This window comes from Syngnathus acus, chromosome 24, assembly GCF_901709675.1.
Source record: "Syngnathus acus chromosome 24, fSynAcu1.2, whole genome shotgun sequence".
Classification (NCBI taxonomy): domain Eukaryota; kingdom Metazoa; phylum Chordata; class Actinopteri; order Syngnathiformes; family Syngnathidae; genus Syngnathus; species Syngnathus acus.
This window is the reverse complement of record NC_051108.1, coordinates 5,531,323-5,547,690: the sequence shown is the minus strand read 5'-3', so window position 1 is coordinate 5,547,690 and position 16,368 is coordinate 5,531,323. Positions and strand designations below refer to the sequence as shown.

At 36.9% G+C, this 16,368-nt stretch overlaps 1 protein-coding gene across 1 annotated transcript in view; it reads left to right on the top strand.

Annotated features, from left to right (window-relative positions):
• Positions 1-3,954: 3,954 nt before the first annotated feature.
• cgrrf1 (cell growth regulator with ring finger domain 1) overlaps positions 3,955-16,368 on the top strand; it is a 38,412-nt gene continuing 25,998 nt past the window's right edge. The window contains exons 1-2 of the mRNA XM_037244241.1: positions 3,955-4,083; positions 6,465-6,568. Coding sequence (XP_037100136.1) covers positions 6,561-6,568 — 8 coding nt within the window. The 5' untranslated portion in view covers positions 3,955-4,083; positions 6,465-6,560. The remainder of the gene's footprint in view (positions 4,084-6,464; positions 6,569-16,368) is intronic.

The window sequence follows — 16,368 nt, the reverse complement described above, 5'->3', positions numbered from 1 at the left end:
AGGCTACTTGCGAAGGGAATTTATATGTGGTAAAAATATCTTTATATCAAGTGAAATATACTGTACCCTAATACATTTATTCTGCCTGATAATATTGAACAAAAAACAACTAATTCCCGAGGAAACTATCTTTACATTATGTTCAAAACAATACAGTAATACAAAATGTATTCTCCATATAAAACATGAACTGTACACTTCGCTACTGTCCTGTGCATGCATGTCTACTATAGAATGTTGGAATCTAATTTCCCTCTCTGTAAAGCTTGGTAAGGTGTAATTTAAAAAACAATGAGCTCGCAAACAATATGGCTAAAAGTAAAAAAACATTTATAAAACTCAATAACAACATAAAACATACTGTCTATATCAAGCACATGCCAAAGCAACAGGTGGTTCTGTTATATTGTTTCCCCAAAGCAGCTTGAAGACAGCAGAATGATGAAATACATTTTTTAAAAAAAAAGTTGTGACGTCAAACGAAGAATACAAGAAAGGTGAGAAAATAAATAAGTACAAAATTCTACCAATTTTGGGGCAGTCTAGACTGGATTCCTCTCTCTCTCTCTCTCTCTCTCTCTCTCTCTCTCTCTCTCTCTCTCTCTCTCTCTCTCTCTCTCTCTCTCTCTCTCTCTCTCTCTCTAATACAAATTATATAATACATTTTGGAATTGGAGTTAATGTGTGTAGATAATGCACATTTGCTTGAATATAAAAACATGGTGGCTTTAGGTATTCAATAGTAACAAAATTCAATAAGAACAAAATTCTACCAATTTAGGGGCAGTCTAGACTGGATTCCTCTCTCTCTCTCTCTTTCTCTCTCTCTCTCTCTCTCTCTCTCTCTCTCTCTCTCTCTCTCTCTCTCTCTCTCTCTCTCTCTAATACAAAATATATAATACATTTTGGAATTGGAGTTAATGTGTGTAGATAATGCATATTTGCTTGAATATAAAAACATGTTGGCTTTAGGTCTTCAATTGTTTCCATAGCCTAGTCAAATAAGTCAATCTCCACACTAATGGCAGTAATCAACTCATGTGGAAAGTGTCAAGTTCCACATGCTCCTTGATCACTTCACCATACATTTGGTGGCAGGCAAAAGGAGCAAGGCTAATGATAGGAGACACGTCGTGACCCAACCTCTGGGTTGCCTATGTCAAACATAATTTGATATATGTATGTCGGTGCTTTCTAAATGACTCATTTGATTCTTTTAGCCCTCATCAACATGGGAGATGTTTACCTCCAACGTGGATGGTCGATGCACATTGTTTAAATTTGAAATAAGGGAACTCATATGTGGGAAGAGGCCCAGGAGGTAAAAAGTCAGAGGTGAGAAAATGGTCACCACCTTTTTTTTGTAATGTTTTAATTATAATTGTTACTTTTACTTTAAGTTTTAATGTTATGATGATACAGTGATCCCTCGGTACTTCGCGTTTCGTTTATCGCGGCTTCACTACATCGCGGATTTTTTTTCCAAATTAAAAAAACATTTAAAAGTCAAATTAAAACTTCTAAATTGAGGAAACGTGTCTAACGTTTAGGACAATGTAGTGTTGCTCCAAATGTTCGTTTGCATTCCTTTAGAAGTCCGTTTTCGCGTGTTAGCACGATCGCGAATTAGCATCTAGCCTGCCCAGTACTTCTTGTTGGTGACCGTACTTCGCGGATTTCACTTAGCGCGGGTGGTTTTTGGAACCAATTATCCGCGATAAACGAGGGATTACTGTATTTGGCCCAAAAAACAATATCTTTACAAAAAAAAGAACTGTACTGCCATCAAAATGTTATATTGACAGCTCAACTTTTTAAATTCAATTTACTAGTTAGTCACATATAATTCAGAAGGCATGTTTAAAGTATTTTCAATTTAAATCTCTTGTTTTGTCATTGTCAACTGGTCAGTGTTGTCTCAGAGAGTGACCCAGACCTAAAGTGTCCTATTTCCTTGCTTTTATTCGGTAAATCAGTGATTTCTGTCAGGCTGCTCCATCTCGCCCTGGAGCTGCATCTGGCTTTGGACATAAATGGTTTCCTTCAGATTAGAGAGAACGTGAGTAGGATTCAGACAGGCACTCTGGACACAGAACTTGCCACACTAGCCTCTGTTTTAGAATTAAAGTGACACATGTCATCCCAGGTTTTTCACCTGACATTTTTGTCCGCACTATTGTCCAGCTACGCTATAGTTAGCACATCACCCGACCCCGAACTCACTGGTCCTTGAATCTGAGGCCTTCTCTTATTTATTTTTTTTCCACATGGTGGAGAAATGTGTCACTTTGTGTATATTTTTCAGTGGCAGTCGAGAAAGTGTAAGAAAAATTCAAATATTTACATTCAGAGACTGTTTATCTTTCTTCATTTGAGTTTAAGCTGTAGTGTTACCATAGTTACCTTGAAAAAGTAAGTATACTAATTGTCTGATTTTAAAAGTAACTTACTAACTTTAGCCATTACTTGTTTTTAAAAGTAACTAAGTTACATCAGCCTAAAATAAAAATGCCAACTGTTTTGCCATTTTTTTTATTGGAATTTTTTTTATTGGTTTCAGCGCAATGTTTTTATTAAAATGATTCAAAAACAGCTGTCTCAAGCACTTTACTCTTATTTAGTTCTCTTCAGCCTAATTAAAATAAATCAAATACATGTGAAGGAGGAAAAGTTTGCTCAGAGCTGAGGTCATGCTGTTGGTGAGTTTAAAGAACGGTCAAGTGCAAAAAAAAAGAGGGATGCTGGTCTTGAAAAATTGGGAAATGACTTCTATGCTCAAACTGTATCCATTTCCTTTTGGCCTCAGATTACAGCTGCGCTTTCCATCATGTCAGCCAGCCATCATGGAGTGAAAGCAGCTTCAGTGTGATAGTATTAAAAGTGAAGTGTTAGCAAATCTAAGGCTCTTATTAAATTACATTTAAGAGTGTCCTGTAAAACCAAATTGTATTATTTTGATATAACGCAACATCCATTTCAACCCAGAACTAGTTAGGGATTACTTTTCCTCGATAAACTAGGCTCAACAACAAGGTTATTTTTTTGGATGGAATTAACTCTTTGCCAAGAATTCATGACAGGTTGAAAAAGCCTTTGCCCTTTTGTCTGCAATGAGGCCTGACAGGGTCATTTCATAGTAGAAACTTGCCCAAAGCAATCTTATCTGATAAAGAGCACGATACATGCTACAAAAATATTTGACATCCACTCCCCCCTTAAAAATTAAATATTTTTGACAGTAATTATTTATGACATCAACTCTTTTTGTATTCTTAACTTTTTTTTCTCATGTTTAGAGATTTATTTAGTTGTTTAACCTTTTTCCACATAAAGACTTTTGAATTTGAAAATGACTTAATGAGAAACTGCTTTTTGGTACACAAGTGATTGTGAAAACTAAAGAAGTAGCTTTGCAATTTTTAATTCTGATCTGAGAAATCCACCAAGGTGGCTGAGAAAAACGTAAGTGGACTTTCCTAACATGCTGTAACTCAACAGCTGTGAATGAGAAAGGAAAATAAACCACTAAGGTTAATGGGTATGTTCAGAGTGTATATTTAGTCAGGTTGATGACATCAATCACTTGGAGTCATTGTAATTACGTAATAATAAACATTCCTACAGCACAAGCCATCTATGCTTGGCAGTATTTGTCAACCACTAATATTTTGCGAGAATATTAGTCATGTCATTGAGAAATCCATGACAATGAACAATAAATGAATGAATGTATTAAGTCATACAAATGTTATAAAATACCTATAGATGATTTACACTCGAAAAAAGTACCCCAATTGAAACTCTAGAAAAATGAATTGCATTTTAATTGAAAGTACTACTGACGAGCGCATACACTTACGAACCTTTCGAGATAGGACTGAAGCATCTCAAATTTATTTGCATCTTCACAGTCTTTGGGGCGGCACTACCAAATAAGGTAATGGGTGCAGCCAAACGGTTTCACGTAAATCCGCCATGTTTATTACTCGGAGAGACTTTTGTAGTCCAAACAACTCAAGGTGTTTTCGTTTCATTGAGGGTTCAGTTCCTTCAATCTACGGAAACGACGGACACAGTAAATAGGTAAGCTTGAGATGACACAAAAGTAACAAACAGTATTTCACTTTCGTATTATTGCGTGTCTATGATGCCCTCGTTTTCGTAGCATTAGCATAGCATCAGTCTTTCTGATTTTAGCGCTGTGCGCTCTTTGTTTTCACTTCTTGTGGGTGTATTATGAGTTATTGTAGCTGATAAATTGCATCAAATGTGCTGTTTTATTCTTGGGGATTGTGTAAAATGCATTCGTTTGCTTCTCGCTAACACTCGCGTTAGCATTAGCTTATTAGCCAAGCCTTAACTTGACTGCGGTGCTTTGGTTACATTAATATTGTGAGGGGATTCATTTTGTTACGTGTTATGCATGGTCGTGTGGACAAGTCTTCTGCTGTATCTCATCATCATCATCTCACTTCTTTTAATCAATCAAAAACTAGTGTTTTTTTTTAAGTTCTCATTCACTTCTTCTGCGCGAGGTGTGTTCAATGACCACTCACACAGTTGGAAAACTCACAAACTGCACCAAAGGTTAATGTGAGCAAGGAGTAGTTTGTGAAAGCAAACAATAATTTATAAGTCTGACTTTTGTGTGTCTTCTCTGGGTTATTTTTAGAAAATTAGAAGAGCCACCCCCAAGCAAAGTTAGGTCAAGAATAGTGACATTTATTTTTTTATTATAAAGGTTTGAAAAAGCAAAAAACAAGTTGTTTTGGTTTTCTGTGTGTTTTATACAGAACAATAGGGCAATTGGGATAATCTGGCACGCATTATTTGCTTTTACATTGATTCCTAGAGAAACCGTTGCTTCTACTTACAAACCCGATCGCGGAACCAATTAAGTTCTTAAGTACTCAAAAATTACTCTCAAACAGTTGAAATAAAGAAGACGCCCACTCACAAGAAAGAGGCCCAATGTGATGAATGAATAACCTCGGCTTGGACTCATCCATCACCTCACTTCTGTGCCTAGCAAAGAGCAATGTGACAGGAACGGTCAAACAACGTTTAGCACACGGGGAACCCTGTGTTTGGGGAGAGATTATTACTGTCACAGCTTTAATGGATTAGCTTGGACCAGCAAAGGTTCAGCCAATGAGACTCAGGGGCTGTGCATTAGCATAGCTATCAGAGGTACAGGCAGGCAGCAGCAGGTTGGTGATTGACAGATGGAGGTGGCTGCCCAGCATACATGCAGCCAGTCTCAGGCCAAGCAGCAAGGAGCCAATTATATGAGGAGAAACAGGGTCATTCATCATTCAGTTAGACACATGTCCAGGCACACAAAGGGGAGCTGGAAGCCTCAGTTAGCAAACCGAGATGGAGATGATGCTCATTAGATTGGACTGTCTGGTCTGGGAGTCGTACAACAATCACAGGGTTCGCATTTAGAGCACATTACGAGCAAAATAATACTAATTGCAAAGACGCTCCGTTCCATTGTCAAAATAAAGACAAACAAAAATCATGACGCCGTGTGTTAATCAAAGCCCAGGTCATGCATCATGAAGCCTCAGCTCACCGCCCTCCACTGATCACACACTATAAACCAATGCATAACACTGAAATTAACAAACACTTGACATTTGCTCTTCAGCCAATTACTCAATATCCAAGGCTGAGCACATGTTTAATCAACATTCCTAAACCCATGGGACAAAGGGAACTCTCTGCTCTACCACCCTAGCCACATTAGGACTCATCCCTTGGGTCCTCTTGGCAGGCGTCATTGTGTACCTTCTCCTGCAGACCAATCGAGACAATGTCATCCTCCTGGTCTCTGCATTGCACATGGCACTGGAAAATGAGAGCGAGAGAATGACAGAAGCGAGGAAGTTGAGTTCCTCACAGCAGGGTGTGTGCTGGGCAGATGACTCCAACAGCATCTGGGATGTGCTCAGCAAATGCATGACTGGTTTACAAATATGCAAGGAAGATAATGACTCCTCCATCCATGCAGTAGCAGCTGTAGTGTGTGCCCCGTTCTGATCTGCATGAATTGAACAAGGGGTTGGTTCACCATTTTGGAAAAAAATAAAAAAGAATCATTTATTTCCCAAGGATTGTGCTTGCTCTGAAATAGGATGAAAAAAAAGTCATCCAAAGCCATAAGTAGTTATCTGCTTGTTAGTTAGCAGGGTTTGTTACTGGTTTATGTTACGTGACACTAACTAGTAGGGGGGGGGGGGATCATCAGTTCATGCATCACCAATGCAAAGTTACAGAAATTGGTCTGTATTTGTTTGTATTTATTTATTTGTGTGTCAAAATTATTTGTATGTATAAACATCATGAAAGCAACTTCTAATTATGGGCTAAAACGTTTTAGTGTATAATTTAAAAAAAAATAATATTATTATATATTGCCTTTACATTTTTGTGATATTGTAAATATTTCTTTCACACAGGTGTGTATGCACTTTTAAAAATGTATGGAGTGAAATGTTGAAGGGGGGGCAGCACTCCCCCCCACCCGCACCTCTTCTCCACCTTCGCATTCATCAATGTCAAGGTATGTAGATCTTAAATTTACTATTTTATTGATATGTTTCTTAATTAATATTTCATATTCAACTTTGCTTATTTTCTCACCGTAATTGTGGTATATGGGGGTTAATGAGTTCACGTCAAAGCAATTTTTTTTTTAAATTATTGAATTCAAAACAAATTCTATCAGTCATTCAATATCCAAACTACGTATCCAGAAAGTTTAGAACAAATGAAATTGATCAACACAGTGATTACTTACTATGTGTACGACAGGTGGCATGTTTGATAAATACGGATTTTTTTCTACTTGGGGTTTACCTGCCGAGATCGGTGGCTAAAGCCAAACTGTGGCACGGTGTTTACTTTCTGGACCCGCATTTCTAATGAATGAATGAATGAATCTTTATTTCGAACATGATGTAAAGAATAAAAACAATAAATAAAAATAAAAACAACAAACAATATATACCACTGTTCGAAAAGGAGTAGGAAGAAGCCTAAGCTTATCATGCCTATCCATCACTTAGTTCCAAGTGAGAACATTAAAACTACAAAAGAAAAACAACAAAACCATCTTATCATCCAAAAGTTTAACAGTAGTCACCTTCATTTTCCTCTTTTTGGTCATTTGCAAATATCATCCCTTTATTAAATAGAACTATATTTCTGCTTTCCTAATCGCTACCAAACAGTGACAAAGGCGTAGCAAATAGTTGCTAATCTTCTCAATAGTCGCTATTTTTGTGTTTTTTGACTCTGTGATCGAACATTCGAGGAAAAATATTGAATTTTAGCTATTAGCTTTCATTTGAATGCCTATTAAATCACACTCGCATTCATACACAGCATACAGAAGAGAACGTCCGAGGGAGAGACTGCAGGCTTGAGCGTGCACTGTGTTCGAATCACTAGATTGCTGATCAATCAGAGGATTACATCTGTATGTATGTGTGGTGCAGATGTAAGTGGATGTGTCACCCAATGATGGATGACCAGGGGAATGTGCTGCATCCCTGAAGTCTTATACAAGCGGCCCAATCCCCCCCCCCCCCCCCCCCCCCCATCCATCTGAGCCTTCCCGGGCTACCTCATCTGTCAGGGAAAAGCCATTTTCTGTGCACTGGTGCATGATGCTTAAGGTTATTCCATTTCTTTATTACAAACCTGGCCCCACCAAAAATACTGTACAACCAATCTAATAGACAACCCCCCCACTATAGAACACCTATATTAAAGATATGGTTCACTTGAAGTCATATTCAGGATTAATTAACTTAATCTTGCTGTCAGCCAATCATACACGAGCGTATGATTTACATAGCAAGGGGCATGTTGTGTGTGGTTAATGTGAGACTGGTCGTATTTGGAAACTGAGCAGTGCTCAGGGAAGCCACACGGGGAGACAAAGACAGGGCCACCGTCATCATTAATCTTAGTCATTGAGCTAGGCTGGCCCAATCTGCATGACCAGGCCAGTGACAAATGCCACTATTGGACTGGGGCGTCGCATCGCCCCAGCTTCATTTCCCGTTAATGTCAAATCCATCACGGCCCGGCCCTGTCCTGCCATGTCAGAGGAGATGAGACTGGTCGTGGGTAAGAATTAATTGGATGGACAAGAGCAACTTGATAGCATGGAAGCATCGTCTGGCCAGTGGAAGACTTGCGAGCCACAAAAACCGGACTGAAATTCGGACCTTTAACGTTGTCTGATTTAGTTTTCGTTGGGAATGACAAATTATTTTTAAACGTTATCTAAAGTAGTAAGTAAGTTTGATCAAAAAGCCATAAAATTAAAAGATCTCCTTTCTTCATGACCATTTTAATGGAAGACCCACCTTTGTTATGACTCACTGTTCAATTCAAAATTCCCCCAATAACACACTGCCCTCTAGTGAGAGATGCCGGATAGACAAGTGTATCATAAAATAATGCTTGCAAACGTTTTTGATCAATATTTCATCAGTTATCGCAGCTTTGTGAAACATTTATTTTATCTGACTAATATAAAGTATAATAAATATTTCGCACTGTCAGATATGTACTATTTAAAATTGTGTAGCTGTTTCGGTAAATCGATTGATAACTCATATTTCTTTATAGAGTTAACTTTACTTTTTGGTCCCACAGACCGCAACAAAATTTCCTGCATAGTTTTTATTTCACTGATCACCATTTTGTGCGCATGTGTGTCTCTGGTCTTTTTCTTTTTTTTTTTTCTTTACGCTTATGCGTGACATGGAAATTATGTTCTCAAGATTGATTGACTTCTTGCCTACGAGGGACAGACTGGGCCCACGTGGGTCATTGACGGAAACTCAGGGACTGACGGACAATGCCCACTTCTGATAGTATCCATTACATCACTTGCAATGACTGTCGTAGCTGTTGGTTGAATGTAAACAAACAACTTTTCGTAGGTTCACCCGTTGGCGTGCAACATGAGATTTTGCAAAAATAGGATTGATTTATTATTATTTTTTTATTTCATAATGACCTTATGTAATCTTTAGTTTCAGTCAAATGTTATAAAAAGACAAAAATAATTATTTTTATTTAGTTTACGAAGTGTATAAATGTGAATATAAATAGACTTACAGGGGTTTATTATTTTTCTAAAAGATGTCATATTAAGAGATTTTAGTCGTTGTCGGGACATTTTATTTTTATAGTGGATGATCACATGACCCTGGTTTATTTCAAGCTTGTACTGTGCTGAATTGTGGATAAGAAGCAGGAACGCAGATACGGAAACAAAAAAAAAGCACAATATTTTGCCAGACATTGACACATGTAAATCCTGAATGAAATTGACAAGCTCATCTTGTGACAAATTGGATATAATGTGGCATCATTTCCTCCACACACACACACATACTGCAGACAGTGGGCTGAATCCAAGCTTTGCCATCTAAGTGGATGAAGGCTTCAGCCAGAGGAGACTGCTGAGCGGTCTGACAGCAGTCTGATAACATGCCCCCTCTGAATGATTTAACCAGGCAGCTTAGCCCCTCAGCCAAGTACAGAGACATGCAGATCCTTGTGTGTTAAAATGATTTTGATGCACATGCATGATGAGGGATGAAGGAATTTCTCATTTGCATTACTGATGGGTCCACAGCCTGTCATATCCTATGGGAACTTGGCAGTGGAAGTTTGGAAGAATCTTTTGGGATTATTTTGTTGTGGACAAAAAAGAAATGGTTAAAATTCTGCTTTATTGTATTTTGTATTGATAAACAGTACTTGTCGCTCAGCGAGGTTCTTATTCATGGAACATGCATAACAGTGGATGCAACAAAAGTGTGTAGAATGAATGCAAGAGGTTTCGTGATACTTGTAACTTGATGGAAAAAAATAGAGAGTTCAAGAATAACATTTTCAACATGTATGATGAATGGGCATGAGGTTATGGTGGTAGTTTGAAGTAGCTGAGTTGTGATAATTATAATAGTTAGTAGTTCTAATTTCCTCGCCCTAGTTACAGCAAATGTCTGACTGATATCATCAATAACACATAAATAAATAAACATGATAAATATTATATAGACCATCTGGTACGCATATAGTTTTTGAAGTCACTTTTGCTTTGCGAGGGATTATTGCTGCCACTGATTTATGGAAATATACCAATAATGGTTATTTGTAGAATGAATTAAATAAATCATTTTTCGTATATGTGACAATTTGAATATAAACATTATTTGATCATCATGTGAACAATTATCATTGTATAAACGACTAAGCGTCTTATTTATTTATTTGTTTGTTTTAAGTGTAATTATTTTTTTTATGTGTGGTTGAAGACAAGCCTTCATTTTTAAATATATTATTCCAGGGTGGTGTAATAGTGTTTTTCTCTCACAAGGGGGCACTCCTTCATTACACTATAATGTCTCCATGACCTCGCTAAAGAGTCAAAACACCATGAATGAATGATTTTTGTAATATGTACGGTCTAAATTTAGTTTTGGAAATAAGATTGATGATTTGGATACTTCATAGTGTAAACGGCTGGTAATAAAAGCTCATTATGGGAGTAGCTGAAGGACATGATTGAACATAATACAGGCAAAGGGAATACCTGACCATAAAATTTAATTGGTTCTGGCTGGTTCTAATTCATTGAATTGATTCAAAACACCCATCAGAAAAACCCAAATGTAATTTGCTTTCCAAATTTATCACATTCACATGGGCAGCACTTTAAACAGGGAAGCCAAGACGAATTTTTACCGCAACTTTGGGACCACAAACAGTTAAGTTTGTAGCAATGCAAAACATCTGCATACTGTTGTGTACGGTTTACAATTAATACACATTATGTGTGCGCTAATACTAAAATGCATTCCTTTGTGTACTTGAGATTCCTTTTTTAGTACTTGAAGGATTTAACAATGAAAGTCTAGGTCAATCTGTTCCTCTAGTCACCACAACTGCATATTTTATAGGTCAGATGGTGATTACAGGGTAATTTAATCTGTGACATCGCTCTAGTTACATGTAGACATAAAACATAATCCCATGAGCACCTCTCTGACCTATGGGGCTCTTTCTTTGATTGCGTGAAACATCTGTAGCCAGATACTACTAGTAGAGGAATAAACACAATCGTGGTAGAAAGCCGGCATCCTGTGCATTGTACAAACCAACCTTAAATGTATCTTTTGCAAATTGTGTCTTGATTAGCCATCTTTGTTTAGCCGCCTGAGATCTGCATGAGTCTGAGGTGGCCATAACAATTCTCTGCCTCAAATTTACAATCAAAGATTAATCTTATTAATAATAAAAGTACCTAATATAAAGCGTTTAGAGCACAGGTGTCAAACTCAAGGCTCGGGGGCCAGATACGGCCCGCCATATCATTTTATGTGGCCCGCGAAAACAAATTGTGCATCAAATTCGTGTGTCATTATTAAAATTGCAAATTGTCTTCACTTTAAAAAAAAAAAATTGGGAAATATTTGACCAGTTTTTACTAGTCTGATTTGAGTTGACAACAAAGAGAATCGACAATCTCCTCGAATTGTTGTGACGGTGATTTCGGTGGGACCTCACTGTTGCCTTTATGATTTAATCAACCCTCTCATTTGAGGCCTACTGTAAACCAGAGCAAAGCATTGCAGAGATTTAATAGTTGCAGAGATTTAATGGTTGCATGAGAGCGACATCTGTCAGTAAACATCTGGAGTCTTCTACTCCTTTGACACAATTATGTCAACAGGAAATGCTCATCAATACCATAGATTAAACGTATACATACAATAATGAAGACATATGAAAACATGCTACAACTTGTGAAGTCTCCACGTCAGGAAAAATGTGGAAATATCAGGTTATTGTGAGAAGAATCAAACATGTGGGTCAAGTCTGTGTGACATCAGAGGATTAAGGCCGCATCGACAGTGGGTGAAAGGATATGAACATACATGTTAAGTTAGTGTCAAGTGGAACAGGAAGGACAGCTGTGACAGTTAGTAACTATTGTGATTTTTTTTTTTTCTTTTGAATTTGAATTGTTCAAATGGGAAAAAAAAGTAACTGTTTTTATGATGCTTTTACTGTCTTGGTTTCATCAACAAAAGAGGTGACTATTATTCAACCGCAAAATTAACAATCCTATAATTGTCTGTACCGTATTTTCCGGACTATAGGGCGCACCTAAAAACCTAAAATTTTCTCAAAAGCCGACAGTGCGCCTTATAGTCCGGTGCGGCTTATATATGGACGAAATTCCTAAATTTAAACTGGCCCGAAGCATTGTGTCATGAAATCAATCATAAGTGGCCCGCTGAAGACTATGAATCATGAATCAAAAAGACTATGGATCATTATTTTGTGATTATAAAGTCATTTGTTGCGTCTGAAGTTGAAATAAAAAAGATAAAATGGAGAATGATTTGATTTGGATTAAAAATCTGACATGATGCGCCTGATAGTCCGGTGCGCCTTATATAAGGACAAAGTTTTAAAATGGGCCATTCATTGAAGGTGCGCCTTATAGTCCGGCGCGCCTTATAGTCCGGAAAATACAGTATGTGTGCACGCGTCCATGTGTGTGTTATGATTCAAGGAAGGTATGATGGTATTGAGTGATGATAGTTCATGGACAGGACAAGGTTTTAGAGAGACAGCTTGTTGAGAAATGGGCTGCTCAAACAAGGACGTGTGGGCTGGAGGTTAGGCTCTGCTTCATTACCTGGCAATCCATGCATCCCCTCCACAACAAATGACCTGCAAACTGGTTGACGACATTGTTAAATAAAACACTCAAATGAATATTTAGACCACAGACTTGCTTTTTGTTATAAGTCTTGAATATTCAATCTTACATCTGCACCTTTAAGACTGACCTGAGACAAACCAAATTGCAAACAAAAAGCCAAACTGGATGGAGCGCTCTTTCTTCCTCATTTATGCTTCCAGACGGACAATGGTCCTGACATGCCAGTCTGTTGTTGAACTCAACAGTCAGGAGATTACATTATCAACTTTTTTACATCTGCATCTGCTCCATGTTGGTATGATAAAACAAAGAAAAATTATGTCTTTTAATATATTCTTTGTTTCACTTTATTAAAAAGCCAGTTTATAAACTTACATTTTTAAAGATAATATAAAATTCAAATTATATATATGTGTATGTGTATGTAATTATAAAAATAAAAACAAAGAAAAATTATGATGTCTTTTAATATATTCTTTGTTTCACTTTCATTAAAAAGCCAGTTTATAAACTTAAATGTTTAAAGTTAATATAAAATTTAAATTATTTATATATATATACGTATATATATAATTAAAAATTAATACATATTACAATTAATAATATAATTATAAAATGTATTATAAAAATGGAGAAGAAAAATCAGCAGTAGTATCACTCTGGACTTTGACCAGCTTTATCCTGGGTATCCCGTACCACTGGCCTACTTCACCTGAAAAACACTGAGACTGAGAGGCAGCTGTAAATCCCATAATCCACACATGCTGCTGGCCGCTGTGTGATTAAATCGACCAGATACAACTCCCTGATTTAAATAACACAAATATGCCTAACGTTGTCTCCATCGAGGGACTGAGACACACAAAACAAGAACGAAAATTCCACCAAAAGCAGCATTTTGTTATTTGTTATTTTTGTATTAGCATATTGTGGGCTACAGCTAAGAGTACACAAACCACAAGTTACCGACATCTGAACGAGATTGGATACAGTAAAGTGTGTGTTTGTGTCAATGCCCTTCTCTCCCAAAATCCATGTGTTGGCCTGGAGCATCTTGGGTTGCTTGGTGGGCACATCCAGGTGTCAGCACATTGCCACCCTGGCATGTCACAATAGATATTTCACTTGGTGACAGTCTGTCACATCTACGAGTGACCTCCAAACCAGAGCAACAGTATAGCGTGACTCGTGATGTCACATGTAGTGATGGTGAGATGAGGACAAAGCTGGGCAAACAGATGAACAAATACACAACACATGGATGAGAACCTCACCGACACCATTCTTCAAAACGAATGGAGAAAATAGTAAATGATGTTCTTCTCATATAATTTATGATATCAAGGATTGTCCAAATAGCTTTGCTCAGCAAGCCTATCATAACTGCTCCTAACTGCCATAAGTGCAATGTAACGCCTCTGTGAACACAAATACAATATATGCTCCAGCACCTAAGGCGCAATTGGACCTGATCATGCAGGACCCTGACTTATCCCGGAACCATCAGTCAGGGACGTTCACAGGGACACATTGGTGTGGTGTGTTGCAGAAGAGCCCATTCATTTTAGCCTCTGATTAATCACTGACAGTTTGCTATATACTGTAAATCTTGTCCAACTATGTTTGATAAATTACTAAATACGTTTTCATAACGTTGAGTGGAAAAAGACATTTGCTGAGATGAGCAGTTTAGTGATAATATTTTATTGTGTGACCCTGCACAACTCTGGGACACTTATAACAACGTCAGCAAAATCATGTTTATAGGTGGGATGGGAAGTCTTCATGGACTTGCTTGCTTGACTGGCAAAATCACTGGAGGATGGTGAACTCGCTGATCAGTTATTTTTCCAGAATTGTCGCAATGTAGAGATTAAAAAAAAAAAAACTCGAATGTCACTAAATGTCCAAAAACTGCAACCACTTTTATTCGTCACGCCAAATTTTTTGTATTTCCAAAATCATCACCATACTAATGAAAACATTGTGATTAACTTGACCTGACCATCATCTCTTATTAATGAGCTAAATGAAATAATTTTTTTTTGTATTCAAATACAAACATCAGTGAACGTAACAAAGTTTTTTGTGAACATATATTTTTATTTCACTTTTACTATGTCAAAGTTTTGCTCATCAAAATCTCTGTTCAGCTAAAGAGACTTAAACATTTTTTTTTTTATAAACTTGCTTGAGCGTGTGTTGACGGAAGCCTGCTAGAAATGAGAACTTTTCTAGTGCGTTTAAATCTAAATATCTAACTATGACACTTCGGATTAGTGAAATTTACTCGTCAAATCAGACATCTGGCATGCCCTGTTAGAATCATATAGAGTACATGCAATACCAACATTTTTGCAGTCTACTATCCCATAACATCTGGATTTTTAATCTGGATTAAGGGAGCTATATTAATGCACTCATGCAACACACTAATGTCAAAAAGGTCAGACTTCATTGTGTGTAATTTGGTGTCCAAACCAAACAAATATCAGGAATTACATACCACTGTTCCATATTAAATAGATCATTTTTGTCAATCCAAGGCAAATTCTCGAGCCAAAACTGATATTTCGTGATGTGAGACGACATTAGAAAGCAGTAATCCACTTTTCTGCTCAAATTTAAACCTAGAAATGCTCTTTGGAATTCATTTGGGATGGCTCACTGAGTGTTAACGTTAACAAGATGAGTAGTGAAATGATTGGATGACAATTTAATAGTGACGTAATAATGTATGGCAAAAAAATAAAATTCACAAAGCAAAATCCTACAATGCTTCAACAATGTTTACCAAACATCTCATTGGGTAATTTAAACCTACGCTTATTTTGTTTTTGGCAGCCATTTTAGTTGTAATAATAATAATAGGATGCTCGCTGAACAATGTTTTTTTCGACACCACAATGTTACGCTTGGCCATAATGCAATGAATGGCATCCTCGTTAAAGGAAGTCATTTTAAACTATTAGCTAAACTAAACTAACTAAACCTATTCGCGGTGTTTCGGGTATTGAGACAGTTTATAAATACAGTGATATTAGGTCATGGATGGACATAAATCGGACACATTGCAAATCAATACACCAAAATTAAACATACTGTAATTGTCCATAGGGCTCATTTTTATTGCAGATGTTTAAAATACACGACACATGTTCAAAACCTGTGATATTAGCATTTTTCATCCATCCGTTTTCACACGTAAACAAGCAAACGCACATAGGCAAACAATCATTGAGCTAACATTCGCACGTTTGGACACTTCTGTTAATCTAACATGCATAACATGCAGACTTTTTTTTGAAAAAATATTTTGTGGTTGTATAAGTTGGTATTTCGTTACAGAAGTTACCTTAATATACTGTGTTTATGATGTACTGTACATATATGGCACTGATTTAAATAAGTAAATAAATAGATAAATAAATAAGTATATAAATAAATGAGAGCGCTTTGGTTAGTAGAAAAATGGAAGGAGACCTCCAGGTAAGGCCGATGGTGCAAACGCAGACATTTAAAACAATGAAGAAAAAATAAATATATATATATATATATATATATATATATATAAAACACAATATACCGTAATTTTC